General features: G+C 49.0%; 1 protein-coding gene across 1 annotated transcript in view; it reads left to right on the forward strand.

The window, feature by feature from the left end:
* Positions 1-7,361: 7,361 nt before the first annotated feature.
* Positions 7,362-14,503, forward strand: part of RTN1 (reticulon 1) — a 193,808-nt gene continuing 186,666 nt past the window's right edge. The window contains exon 1 of the mRNA XM_038407080.2: positions 7,362-7,860. Coding sequence (XP_038263008.1) covers positions 7,680-7,860 — 181 coding nt within the window. The 5' untranslated portion in view covers positions 7,362-7,679. The remainder of the gene's footprint in view (positions 7,861-14,503) is intronic.

Below are 14,503 nucleotides of genomic sequence, written 5' to 3' on the forward strand. Positions count from 1 at the left end.
GGTCATATTACAGCCTCCCCTAGGAGTTCCCTCTAGGCAACGCGGAACCAGGTTTCTCAGGGTGGTCCGAATGGAAGGCCCAGGGCAGGAGCATGAATGCTTTCCTCTGGCTCCCAAATGCATTCCTCTGGGCCACAACCTACCTTTCCAATCAGTCAGGTATCATAATTTGCCCTTAGAGTCGAGGACTTCATGTACAATGTATTTCACAAGGTGCATGTAGACTCCTAATGTATTCCTGTATTGGTGGGGGTGGTGATTGGACTTTATGTGGGAATGTGTTCTCAGTGTACATTTTCAGAAGTGAGACATGGAACATAAAGTGGACCCTGAGGGTATGTCTACACTGCAAATAAATACCTGTGGGTGGCCCATGCCGGTTGGCTTGGGCTTCTAGGGTTTGGTCTGAGGGCTGTTTAACTGCAGTGTAGACTTCTGGGTTTTGGCTGCAGCGGGAGCTCTGGGACCCTCCCACCTCACAGGGTCCTAGAGCCCAGGCTCCAGCCCAACCCTGGAAGTCTACATTGTAATTAAACAACTCCTTAGCCTGAGCTACATGAGCCCAAGTCAGCTGGCACAGGCCAGCTGCGGGTGTCGAATTGCAGCATAGACATACCCTAATGGATCGAAGGAGCTGAAGCTCAAAGGTGACTAGATTGATTTGTCACTGAATGCAGTATCAGCCAAGGAATCAATGGTCTTGTATCCAGGAGTGTCTGCCCATGCAGAGATGTTTTGTTGAAAGCCATACCTTTTGTCCTACAGAGTAGGGGGGACCCTGCTGTCTGTGTTTGTCCACGTGCCTTTTTCCTTTTCAAGATGTCCCTTCACCTCCTCTTGGATGCGATGGATGTCTTCTACTAGGTCTGAGCAAGATGGATTGGGGGAGGATGTGGTAGTTGTGGGTGATGGCAGGGGTGGTACCCATAGTTGCTAAAGAAAGGGCCATGGCCTATGGTGGCTGGTCCACATTATTGTATAAAAACTCTACATATGGTAACAGTGAAGAACAGTCATCCTGGTGACAGTTGATGTAACTTCATAAGTTTGTTCAAGGGTCTGATTGAATCTTTCCGTTTGGACATTTGACTGAGGATTGTAGGCAGAGGACAGGTGCATATGGACTCCTAATAAATGTAATTCCTAACTTCATGTCAGAAGTGGGGAGTAAACTGGGGTCCCCGTTTTGCAGTGGTATGATCTGGGAGGCCATGAAGCTGGACTCCGTTGTTTATCCAGAGCTGGGCAGTTTCCTCTGCAGAGGGTAAACCTGTGCAGGGAATAAAGCGAGCCATTTTAGAAGATAAATCTACTACTGTTAAGATGGCAGTGAAGCACTTGATTCTGGTAGTTCCACCACAAAGTCCAAGGAAATGGCTTCCCAGGACCAAGATGGTATGTCCAGATGTTGGAGGAGACTTTAGGGTTTCTGGCAAGGAATCTTGATGCGGGCACACTCCTGGCAGGAAGCTGTAAAGGTCTTTACCGTGGTGTTTATTCGGGGCCACAAGAAGAAATGATATGCTAATCGTGGAGTTTTATATCACCCTAAGTATCTTGCCAAGGTGCTGTGCAGGACACTTGCTGTGCACAGTTGGAGAACCGCCACTGTTGCAGGTCCAGAGGGAATATAAATGCAGTCCTTCACAAACATGATCCCCTTCTGGGTGTCTTGTGGTTCTTGGCCAACTCATTGGATGGAATTCTGCAGACAAAGGCAGAGCAGATGAGTGCAATCAGGTCTGAGCAGGGAATTGCATTAAGAAAGTTACAGGATTTGCGAATGTGAGCTGGTTACAGACTGGGGCCTCATGAGTCAGGGTCATATCTTTGGAACAAGGCATTGGCCTTGCCGTTCCTGGGTGGTAAATCAGGGTAAAGTTGAATTGAGAGAAAACTAGGGCCCACCAGAGCTGTCGTTAGTTCAGAGTCTTGGCCTTGTATAGGTACTGCAGGTTCTTGTGGTCTGTGAACACTTGGACCCAAATAATGGGCTCCTTCCAAGTCATGTCTCCACTCTTCAAAGGCAGTCTTAATTGCCAGGAGTTCCTTGTCCAGGATCTCATAGTTTCTCTCAGCTGGTGTGAGCTTCCTTGAGTCATAGGCGATGGGATGCAGGATTTGCTTGTGTCCATGCCTTTGGGAGAGGCCTGCTCTTATCGCTACTAGAGGCTTCTGCTTCCACAATGGAAGCTTGCACCATGTCAGGGTGGGCCAGTACTGAAGCAGTGGTGGAGTCAAGCTGCAATTGCTCATATGCATGCCGGGGCATGGAATTTGGTGTTTTTTTCGGAGTAGGGCAGTGAGGAGTTTGTCTTGTTTTGAAAAAATTAAAAATAAATCTCTCATATTTTTGCCCCTGGCTGAAGTTGTGTGGGGCAGTCGTAGTCCCGATGTGGGGGGTGATTTTCTGCATTCTTCTTCTCAAAGACATCAGTGTAATCATGATGCTTGCGGGGGAAGTTCCATAGTTCTCCTATTAGATGTTTCAGTGCACCCAACTACCCCTACTTGAGCCTGATTGGGTCTGGGTGCAACGTTCATTGGTTCCTGGCCATGCTGTCAGCAAAGTTCTGACAGGAAGGCAGCTTTCTGTTCTCACCAGTGAATGAGGGGGTCATGAAGGTCCAGCCAGGAAATGTGGGAAAATGCAGGGAGTGGATCACAGCAAATTATGTCATTTCTCCATGTCCCTGAATAATGGCCTCTAGGGCAACAATCTCCTCCACAACTGGACCTGAGGACAGTGGGGAATCATCAATAGTTTTGATTGTGTTGAGCATGGCCTTGCATTGCAGGAGTATCTGTAAGGGCTGTAGCTGCATCCATTAAATTGTCTGCTGCTCCTGAATCAACGAGGGCCTGTTGGAGGGCAATATGTTGTGGGGGAAGCGGGGGGTGTCTCTCAGGATGTGCAGCTAGATAGACACCAGCAAATGGGAAGCCTGTGGATGGAGCTCAGGGTGCATATCAGTGAGGACAAGGGTATAGGGAAGTTCTCAGCTCTCAAGGTCCAAGGTGGTTCCTCCCACCAGACCTGGGTCAGCTTGTTTCCCCAAACTCTTTGCCAGACTGAGATGGCATGGCCAGTTTCACCACAGTCAGTGGTAATGGCGCCGCTGCTCCTTTTCTTCAGGTTCGGGTTGCTGGAAAGACAGATGTGAGAAGAATGGACTCAGCAGCAGCATGGTAGCCACTACTAGAAGCATTGGACTCACCCAAACGGGCCCTCTGCCTTCAGACAGAGAATCAAGCACTGCAGGCCCAAGTTGCACAGCTGATCTCAGACAACCAATGGCTGCAAGAGCAAGTGAGGAATCTTAGCACTGAGAATACCCTGCTGCAAACACAACATGCAGTGCCTTGTCCCCAACAGGGGCCTGCAATACCCTTGCCCCAATGGTTTGATGGGGATGTTTTTAGTTTGGTTTTCCAGTTATGCCAAAGGCCTTTTACTTTTCTCTTTAATATCGTAGCCAATTTGCTCTAAAGTCTCAAGAATAAATCCTTAAGAAAGAGAGGCTGTTTTTTCTACTGCTGTATCAGCTGATCTCTTTCATCAAGCCCCATGCTCTTTGCCAGCAATGCTGCTTCTGAGACCAAAAGCCCCGCTTGGCTGAGTCACTTTGGTCCAGCAGCCTATGTCAGCCCCAAAGCACAAAGGGATACAATGCAAAGCGAAGCAATTTGTGTGTGTATGTTTTGAGATTCTGCATTGTGACCACCCTTCTTCTGGATTGGACTGTCATGGGGTACAGCCCTCATTGCCAGACTGGCACCTCCTCCTGGTTGTGATGGAGATTAGCTCAAGGCCAATACCTACATTCGCAGTCTGCACACCGACACTGTCTTTGCTCCCACCTACAGCTCCTCTGTCAACACCCAGAACTGCAGCATCCTCTTCTCGCCTCAGCCCTCTAGCTCATCATCATCTGTGTTATCCCCTTCCGGGGATAAGTATCTCTGGGCAACAGTCCAGCCACTACCCCAGTGGCAAGCAGGGAGGACCCTAGCAGTGTTCCCTCTAATCTTCCCCACGCATGTGAAGAATGAATTTTATGTGCACCAATATGGAGGTGATATCTAACACATGTGGTGGGGGTGGGGCTGAGGGGTTTGGAGTGGGGGAGGGGGCTTAGGGCTGGGGCAGAGAGTTAGGGTGCGGGGGGTGCGGGCTCTGGGGTGGGGCCAGGGATGCGGGGTTTGGGGTGCAGGCTGCCCCGGGGCTACAGTGGGGAGAGAGGACTCCCCCAGCTCTCTCTCCCCACAGCAGCACCTGGGCTGGGGGAGAGAGGCGCCTTTCCCCGCCATGACAGCTCCTCGGCAGGTCCGGGCTGCGGCACCTCTCCCTGCTGGCTGGGGCTGGGGCTGGGGCTGGGGCCGGAGGGGAGAGGTGGCAGATCTGGCGCTAGAGGAGAGGCATCTCTCCCCGCCGCAGCCCTGAGCGGCACTTAATAGGCTGCTCTGCAGCCGCACAGCTTAGAGGGAACTTCGGACCCAGGACCACCCACTACACCAGGCCCCAACCCAGGGACCCTGTAAATAGCATCCTCCTGCTGCTCCTCTGTAACCTCTTTCAATGCCACTCTGTTTCCCTGGACCACTTCTCCATGGCCCCAACACCTTCTTCGCTGTTATCTCAAGGCCTCAGCTGTGCAGTCCCAGAAGCCAGCTACTGCTCTGTCCAAGGTGCTTATAGTTTTCTCAGCCCTCCAGGGACACAGGCCTTACTCCCTGGGCTCCCAGCAGCAACTGACCCTGCTCTGCCCTGCAACTCTTTTTATATGGGCCTGCTGGGCCCCGATGGGCTGTTCCTCGCAGCCCCTCTCCTATTGGCTGCTCCCTGTGCAGCCTCCCTGGGGCTCTAGTAATCCCTTCTCTGCTAGTGTGGGGCAGATGCCCCATCACATTGAATCTCTTCTATGTTGTTTGATCTCATTCTTAGGCTGGAAGGGCCAGTAAGAGGCTTTCTTTTACAGGGGCTCTTTTACATGTTGCCTCTAGAACAGAAGTGGTCAAACTATGGCCCGCAGGCCATATCCAGCCCATGGAACCGTCCTACCTAGCCCCTGAGCTCCTGGCCCGAGAGGCTTGCCCCCGGCCCCTCCCCCGCTGTTCCCCCTCCCACGCAGCCACGCTGCTGTGTGGGCAGCATGGCTGCGAGCTCCTGCCACTCTGAGTGGCATGGTAAGGGGGTGGCGGTGGCATGTGCATGGTGGTGGGAGGGGTGGGGGGTCCAGGGGGCAGTCAGGGGACAGGGAGCAGGGGGCAGTTGGATGGGGCGGAGGTTCTGGGGCAGTCAGGGGTTGGGGAACGGGGGGTGAGGGGGTTGGATAGGGCATGGGAGTCCCGGGGGGCCTGTCAGGGGGTGGGGGGTGGATAGGTCAGGGCAGTCAAGGGACAGGGAGCAGGGGGGATTGGATAGGGGGTGGGATCCCGGGGGGTGGTTGGGGCGGGTGATCCCAGGAGTAGGCAGTTAGGGGACAAGGAGCGGGGGGGTTAGATGGGTTGGGAGTTCTGAGGGGGACAGTCAGGGGGCGGGAAGTGGGAAGGGGTGAATAGGGGTCGGGGTCAAGGGCCAGGCTGTTTGGGGGGCCAGGCTGTTCCCTACCCAGCCCTCCATACAGTTTCGCACCCCGATGTGGCTCTCGGGCAAAAAAGTTTGTCCACCGCTGCTCTAGGAGCTCACCTGGCCCATGTCAGTATGCAGTTCTGGCAATTGTGATTGATAAGGTCTTCAGATGATGACCACGCTTCCGCTATTGTTTGTTTTACTAATTTGGAGTGTGTCTGTCTCTATGGCCATGAGGCGTTTGTTATAAAAATTAAAATTAAAATGACACAGGCCCCAAGCAAAAACAAGTGTGGGCTGTCCAATGGAAAACAGAGTAAATGAGCCCTCCCTCTTGCTCTGAAGCTTGCAAAGTTTTTGGATTGGCCATCCTGGCTGCGAGCTGAAGCTCTCTGGGTGTCTCTGGATTCACACCGGTTACCACTCCAGCCTGCAAGGGGAGGCTGAGCTTGTATAATTTGTGCTGCCTTTCTACACACAACTTCCAGGTGTGTTCTAGCGACAGCTGGGTTGAGGGGAGCCCAAGGAGGCATGATCTCCAGTGACCAGTGGAAGCCACTTGGCCTGGGTGGCAGAGCTGTCTTGACTGGGCCTCCTGCAGAACTGCCCTTCCCCACAAGAATTAGCCAGATCTTGAGTGGGATTTGAGGGATGGTTCTGGAAGGACGGGGGCAAATCCCAGAACTGATGGAGTTAGTCAGACATGCTGAACTTCCTCTTCTGCAGGTAGGTCGGGGAGAATGGGGCTTAGGTTTTGAAAATATATACTGACTTTAAACCCTGCCTCTGCTGACATCTCCCTACAGTAGCTCAGTTCCTAGGAATGACCTTGAATACAATGAAAATGGCGTTAAGGCCCACTGCTGGTAGTTAAACCACCTCCAACAGGGAAAGCACAGGTCTCTGAGTCACATGAATGTGGTAATTACTCCTGGCTTTGCCACTGATTTACCCTGTGACAAATCACATGTCCCCCAGGGTTCAATCCTGTGAGGTGATGATTACCTCCTGCAAGATACTCCCACTAGCTTTACTTAAGGGTGCTTAGTATCTTGCAAGAAGAACTTATCCTGTTGTAGGATCAGGCCCTTAGTAGCCATCTGTCTCAGTTTCCCCATCCAACTAAAAGTGGGGTGGTAATATTTCCCTAGTTCACAAGGGTCTTGGGCAGTTTCATGTTGGAGATCCTTGGCTCTATAATTCCCAGTCATTATTATATAAAAAACCACTAGGCTATCAGTAATTACAAGGAAACCTTGGTAGTTCACAGCTAATGACTGGGAAGCCCAATGTTGTACGCAGTGTGGTTGTAGTCTTCTTGGTCCCAGACCTGAAGAAGAGCTCTAGGGTGGCTTGAAAGCTTGTCCCTCTCACCAACAGAAGTTGGGCCAATAAAAGATATTACCTCCTCCAACTGTGCCTGTGGGAAGCCCAGTGTCAGTTCCTGCAGTTTGTGAATTAGTAAGCGCCACTCATGAGTTTATTGTGACAGCTGTCATTTAGTTGTAATCTCATCCTTCCCAGCCTAGCTGCAAACAGACAGTAGTGTATTTTGTAAACACATGGAAATGTTCTGGGAGCAGCGGACATCTTTTATTGGGTGATGGTGGGGGTGGGGGAATCGCTGGCTTGTTCTGTGCAAATGACCAAGGGCCAGATCCTGAGCGCCTATGCCCGGGGGAACTCCCTGGAGTTCTCTGGGAATGGCACTGGCCCCAAGCATGCAGAGCCAGGTTCTTCTGCCATGTTGCATTCTCCTGTGCTGAGCAACTGGTAACAATGCAGGGGGAGGGATGGGGATGTCTCAGAGAGGGAGAACGGGCAGGGGACATTTCTCCCTCTGTACGAAGCGCTCGGTGCCTGCCTGCCTGAAGCAGTTAAATGGGGCAGAGTTAGAGCCCGGCTGGCAGATCGCTGCCCTGTGATATGCCAGCCACAGGGTGACGCAAGGGCTGGAAGGCTCCAGCTAAACAAGCCATTTTCACCTGCGTAATCAGCACTAGTGGAGCTTCAGCGGCAGCAGCGGCAGCAGCTCTGAGCTACGCCCGGACGCCGAGCGGCCACCGCCTCCTCCCGCTGCCTCGAGAGCCAAAGCCGGGAAGCCAGCATGTCTGCGCCGCCGGATCGCCAGGAGCTGCCGCTGTCGGGCTCCGGGGCGCACGGGGCTGGGGCCTGGGCGGAGGAGCGCGCAGCTGGGGCGCCGCGGAGGGATGGAGACGGGGCGCAGCAGCTGCCGGCCGGCTCCGCCAGGGAACACCCGCCCGTTGCCATGGCGACTGCATCCACAGGTAAAAGGCGAGGTACCCAGAGATGCTCAACAAAGGGTGGCAGGCAGCATCCTTCCCCTCCCCCCCACCCCGATCTCTGCCGGGCTGCTTGGCGATTGCCGGGAGGGAAATGCTAAAGAACCAGAGAGCTTGGCCTTTAAAAATAACCAGGCGAGGGAGTGCGCTTCTACAGCAGCTCTGGGGGGGTAGGGGTATTTCTGTCCGGACTGCCTGGGCTAGACCGTGATCTCCCTTACACCAGGGTCAATTCGGACTGATTGACTGAGTTCAAGGAATTAATCCGTGTTTGCTTCGGAGATCCCAACCTGGCCCTTGTTTAATTTCAACATGTGGACTTGATTAATCGAACTTCCGTATTTGGGAGGAAGGGAGTGTGTGTATTTTCTATTTGCTCTTGGGACACAGCTTAATTTAAATATTTTTTGTTGCTGTGTTTATTTCCCATTTTCTTGTAGGGATGCATTTCATGTCGTTTGCTTTGGGGATGTATTTGGTTTCCCTAGGCTTGGGAACACCTTTCATTTGGTAGGTGGCTTAGCGGCAGGCACACATCTGTTAATCAGTGAAATCCAGAGACTTCAGCTTCTGGGAGTTCATGGGAGAATTATTTGAGGAAAGTGCTTCTATATTTTCTCTGTGGTTCCCCCCTCCTTCCTTTCTCCATTGCCAGCTGGTGGGGGAATCTAACTAACCATCTACATGTGGGAAGTTGGCTGCTCTGATTTAAATTCTTATCCACTGGGAAACAGATGCCCCCATTTGCAGCTGTACGGCATTAAACTTGGGTTAACTAAGTTGGAGGTGAGAGGCTTGGGATCAATATGAATCCCAGTTATGCAATAACTGCAGATGCATTAGGAGCAATGTTTTGGGTTGGGTCCCTCTCTGATCTCCTACCATCATTCAGCACAAAAGACTTGCTGTCCAGGAGGAACCTACTTTACATGGTCATTTGTTGCCAGCTCTATTGTGGAGGCGCATGATTCTACTTACACACAGCCCTGGCCTTTTCGGTGGGTGTGTGCTCAACATGGATGTTTTGCTGCAGCCTTCCTGGCTGCTTGGTTCTTCTGGGTTCAGTAGTGACATGGGGTCTAATGCCCATTAGCTGATGGAGACAGTGTCATACTATTTTAGAGCTTTGGGCAGGCAGTAAAATATGCCTGAAGTGCTGCTCATTAGCTAATCTTGGTGGTAGGTTGTGAATCATGACTTTATATTGATGAGGGAGGTATATGGCTTGTAATGTAAATGTGAGGGAGGGGTGTGTGTGTGTGTGTGTGTGTGTGTGAGAGAGAGAGAGAGAGAGAGAGAAGGGTGGGGGTCCCTTGGTAGAGAGATTTTCCTTATAAGTACAATTATACAAATGGCTATGGGGACCTAATCTTTCTTTCTTCATTTGTGGAGAGAAACATGGCAATCCTGAAGCTCAGACTATATAAAGAACAAAGATGGGTGGTTTCTTGCACAGCACAGATCAAATCCCCACTCAGCTGAAAAACTGTGATATTGCCTACATTTAATGAAAGCTTCTTTGGTGTTGAATTTATCTGTCAGGTGCCACTGATGCTCTCCAGAGTGCACTGCATTAGAAAGAGAATAGTTAGCTGGTAAAGAAAATCATGAAGATGTTGCATTTGGAATAATTTACGCAGAGGTGTTATAAATATATATGTGTGCCAAACTCGGGGGGTGGGAGGAGAGCGAGAACTCAGCAGTACAAATACTAACTGATGGTTACTGGTTGCAGATTGATGAGACCCCAGATTAGCTAATAAATGTGCTAATGTTGTTACATTTTAAAATATTTTAAAATGAGTGTACTCCTTCATGTGTATTGTATAATTTAAAAAAGGGGGAGGGGGAGCCGATAGCACTGCATTCTACAGCACTCCATCCAGTGAATCCACTGTATTCACACACAGCCTTCTCTTTTTGTTGCTATAATATCAGTGGTTTCTATGTTTCAAGTACATAGATCATCACAATTGTTGTCTCCTTTCTCAGGGGGAAGCGCGTTGTTTACATATGCTTTCTGTGTGATTATTTTTAAGTTAGCAAATAAGGGGCATTTGCATGTTGCTGAGTATATGGAACTGTCTTGTGTTTCTTAAAAACAGTTGGACTCTGTTGTTTATAGGGTGACACCCTGCATGCCTTGCTCAGGTGCGCAATTCCATTAAAACCCAAGAGCTGTGGGAATAGGCCAACAGGGAGATACATAGATGCAGCAAATGTCATCACAGAGTAGTTAGCCAGCTAATAGTCACTAGGTTGTGGAGACAGTTGGGAATAGTTTATGCAATAAACAAGACATGCAAGCAAACAAAACAAAAAATCACCAATATGTTTCCCAGTCACCCCTTAGCCATCCTGCTTGTATGTTATATATCCCCTTCCTACACCCTAGATCTGTTGTTTTGCATTTGCTAGGCTATCTGCTCCTTCAGGTAAGAACTGTGTAACCTTAAGTGTTTGGAAAGTACCCTGCACATTGTAGATGCTACTGACATACAAATAACTAAGAATAATAACAGCATTTCATCATTAGCTGTGCAAAACTTTTTTGTTATGAAACCTGAACCTCGCAAACTTTCCCTGGCTTTGGATTTTGCTATAAACTTGAAACACAGCCAAGGACTATTGAAAGGTATGTGAATATTTTCAAGCCAACTTGGGCTCAGTTTTGAGCCAAACCAGCTGCATGTCAAAATGATGTTAATGGCTTTTATGTGATTTAAGAGTGAAATACAACAATTTTTACAGGGGTTTCACTCCGAGCGTTTGTGTTCAACCAAAGCCAGGGTTGACTGAAACTGAAGAAAAGGTTCACATGAATTCCTGTTGGGGAGCTGGAGTGAGATATAGCTGTACTGCATAGAACTCTCATAATTAGACTCTGAGATTTCTCAAGCAAAATCTGGGCTATGAGAAGCTACGGTTTCCATATCTGTTAATTCTCCTGCTAGGCTGCTATATTAGAAATCACTAGGGTGACTCTTCATCCCTGGAGGGGCAAGATGAAAGAGGGGAGGTACTGCTTCTTTTGTATGTGGCTCAGCCCTTTGTGCTGAGAATGGTCTTCCGCTCCTAAAATGTGAACTTGGTTGAGGGCAAGAAGCACTGTAGGCTAATCTTGCAAGATTAAAACAGCAGTGAGAGATTGCTAAGCATTTGTATGTTTCTGAAGAAAGCTCCATGCCACCCAACACACCATCTGCACATGGATTCTGCTATTTATTTTTGTCCATTGACAGTAATTAAAATTCTTTGGAAAAAAATTTCCAAAAATATTGAACAGGCTGAAATCAGGCGTTTCTTGGGATAAACACAAAAAGACAGAATGGCTAGGGGTAGATTCTGGCCCCCAGTTGGGATGTGTTAGTGGGGTGAGGAGGGAGTAGGATTCAGGAAGAAACACACCAGAACCCTGGGAGAACAAGTAGGGTGTAGGCTGGTGCAGCCAACTGATATCTCCAGTGGGGCAGAAGTGGAACTATGGCTTCTCTCCAATTCCACACAGATTGGCAAGTCAGGGCTGGCACTGAAAGGTATACATTCTGCATTCTGAGATGGATTAAGGGTATAGGCACTACAGGCCTGTGCCCAGGGCTCCAATTCCCAGGATCATGAGAGGAGAGGTCATAATCTCAGGTCCCATTATTTATTTATTTATGCATTTATTTATTTGAAAGAGTACGTTTCTAGCCCACATGCTTGTGAAGAAAAGCTTGAAAATGTGACCTGAATTTAACTGATGCAGGGACATCTGCCTGAGTCTGCGAGAGCCTGAAACAATCACTCCAAGAAGGGAGAACTGCTCCATGCACTGAAGTAGGGTGTGAATTCTAAGAGCCATTGCTCTAGGGGCCCTGCCAACATCACCCCAGTAGGATCTGGTGTGTGGCAGAAGAAGAAGAGTGCAGCAGGCCTAACCCTCCTACCTACCCAAACAGATACACCCTTGCTGCTGGGTAAGAGCTGGGGCTCACCCCTGTGGCCAGTCTCGCCTCCTTGTGAAGGGAGAGGGGACCCCTTCTTCTAAGTAAAGAAAGGACCCTACTGCTGCTCTTGAGGGGAAATGGGGGGCTTGTTGTGACAGCCCCTGTTCCTTTGGGAGGGGCTTCCCTTGCCACTGCTGCTCCAAGTTGGGAGAGGTGGGGCATGGCACAGGCTGCAGAGACAGAACCAGAGTGCCCCATGTTGCCTTAATCTGGCCCTGACGGTACCCTCGCGATGGTGTAGCAGCTGGCTCTCCTGCCCTTAGCCACGGTGGCATGCAGCCTGCCGGCGTCTGCAGGCAGTGTGTGTCCCATAGCCGGTGTATTGCCCCTCATGTCCTTTCTAACACAGCTGTGGCTTTAACCCCTGTTGCATAGCCCTTTTGTTTTCAAATACAGTGGTCCTACGTGATTCCTTCAGCTCGACATGTGACAAATGTCCCTAGCAGAAATCGCTGCACAGCCAAGCCCTTAAGGGCAGTAGATTGTTGATTAGATTGATATGCATATTTGAAAGCTCAAAATTAAAACTGAGGGAGGGAAAATGATGCAAATCTTCAGACGAGGCTGACAGCTGCATCATGCCCTCTCCAACCTATACCCGGCAGCTCCGAAGAATAGGCACAAAACCAGTGGGTCTGCAACTTCTGCTGCAGCCGTCCACCATTTCCCTTGGCTTCCCTGCACAAAGCTTGCTCACTTGGGCTGTGAATGAGCTGGCGGCACCGCTCGGCCTAGAATATGCCGGCCTTCATGTTGATACAGCTTAGCTCGTAAATCATTTTCGTTTGCTCTTTTTCCCCTGTGTCTGGGGCTATCGGGTGCCAGAGACAGCAAGGGCAGCACGATGACTAAAGACGGGAAGAGAATTTTAAATGGTTTTCAGAGCAACAAGCTCTTGAGAACACACTGACGCTGGGCCTGATGCTGGACTCCTAGTCAGGCAAAATTCTCATTGGAGTCAATGAGTTTGGAGAGTTGGATTGCAACCCATTTGGCTACACTGCACAGGCTTTGTGCACCTACCCTGAACATCAGAACATCGGCTAATCAACAGGTTGCTGTAAAGACATGGTCGTAGTGTCTGTGGTAGTCATTTCTGCCCCCTCCCACTTTCAATGTCAGATATTGAAATGTGTTTTCTTAGCAGATTGTTTCATCCTCCTGCCACTGAGGGTTGCTCACGATGTGAATACTGGGCTCCTGGCATTTATTTATTGAATTGTTGTAGAAAGAAGAGCATTGGTAGTATAGTGACACCTGCCCTAAATGCTACCTCCCTGTATCTAAAGCAGCCACTTTAAAATACATCCACAATGTCCACTACAGTCTTGTTCACAACCTAGTTAAAGCCTTCAGGGTGAATTAAGCACTAGTTTGAAAGTGATTTAAGTGGAGTTGTACATACTTGTGCCAATACAGTATTTGGCTTCTCTTGTTCTAGATAACCAGATTTTTCCCTTGGATAATCCCTGAAAATTTTAGAAATGCCCCTGCAAATTAAGAGGTTAAACCAGATAATATTATAGGGGCTCCTTGCAACCCAAACAATTCTATGATTTGATGTAAAATTTGCAAAAAGATATAGAAAAAAAAGTAGATTTATTTTTGGATCTAAAGTTCCCTTATAGCTTGACTGTGCACTCCAGTCTGTGGCAAGCCAGGTACAGTCTGCATTTCTTTAGCGTACCAGTCATTCAAACAAAATTCTTCAGAATGTCACTGTCCAGCACTGTGCCTCGGTTTCCCCATCTGTAAAAATGGGGACAATGATACTTGCTCTCCTTTGTAGGATGCTTTGAGGGTTATTAGAGAAAAGTGGTATGTAAGAGCTAAGTGTTGTTGCTATTGTTATTGCATAAAATCTGTACGGTAATAGGATTTCTCAAGCCCATGGAAATCAAATTCCAGGGAAAACTCTGCCATTTCCCCACCACTACAGCTGTGGAGGGTATCCTGCGAAAGCTAGCATCAGCCTGTGTAGATGCAATGGCCTTTGTGTTGTTAAATAAATTGATGACCCTGGGGAAAAAACTGGTCATAGCTGGTATGTTCGTGTATCTGCCCTCGACTTCCACGTTAACTCTTTACTAATAAGGGTTGCAAATGACTTGAGGAGGACCAGGAAGAAGAAGGAGACAAGATGGGTAGGGAGTGGAGAGGTCACCCACCTCTGATGTATTAATCCCATAAATCAGTAACGAGCTGTTTTATATATTGGGGCAAGTGGGGGAAAGAGAAGTGGAAGGAGATGTGAGGAAGAGGAGCTACTTTAGATGTCCCAATTCCATCATCCTGTGGACCAGTAAATCTTGTGACATAATATTATTTGTTTGTCTGTCTCTCTGGTCAGTGAACTACTTCTGCCCTTTTAATTCTGGTTGGAGGGGTGTGGGAGAGGGGGCATCTAATCACATTTGTCTGTAATTGTTGTGGCTGCCATAAATATTTTCACGTCCATGATTTGCGGCTTCAATTGCACATCAGACTGGAAACAAGGTGTAGTGTATGTTTAGCATGATTCCAGCACTAAGAAAGATTTTTTCAGTGCATAGTATTTTCATGTCTAAATACAGTTTTTATTCACAAAAAGAAAAGGAGTACTTGTGGCACCTTAGAGACTAACAAATTTATTAGAGCAT

This window comes from Dermochelys coriacea, chromosome 6 (genome assembly GCF_009764565.3).
Source record: "Dermochelys coriacea isolate rDerCor1 chromosome 6, rDerCor1.pri.v4, whole genome shotgun sequence".
Taxonomy (NCBI): domain Eukaryota; kingdom Metazoa; phylum Chordata; order Testudines; family Dermochelyidae; genus Dermochelys; species Dermochelys coriacea.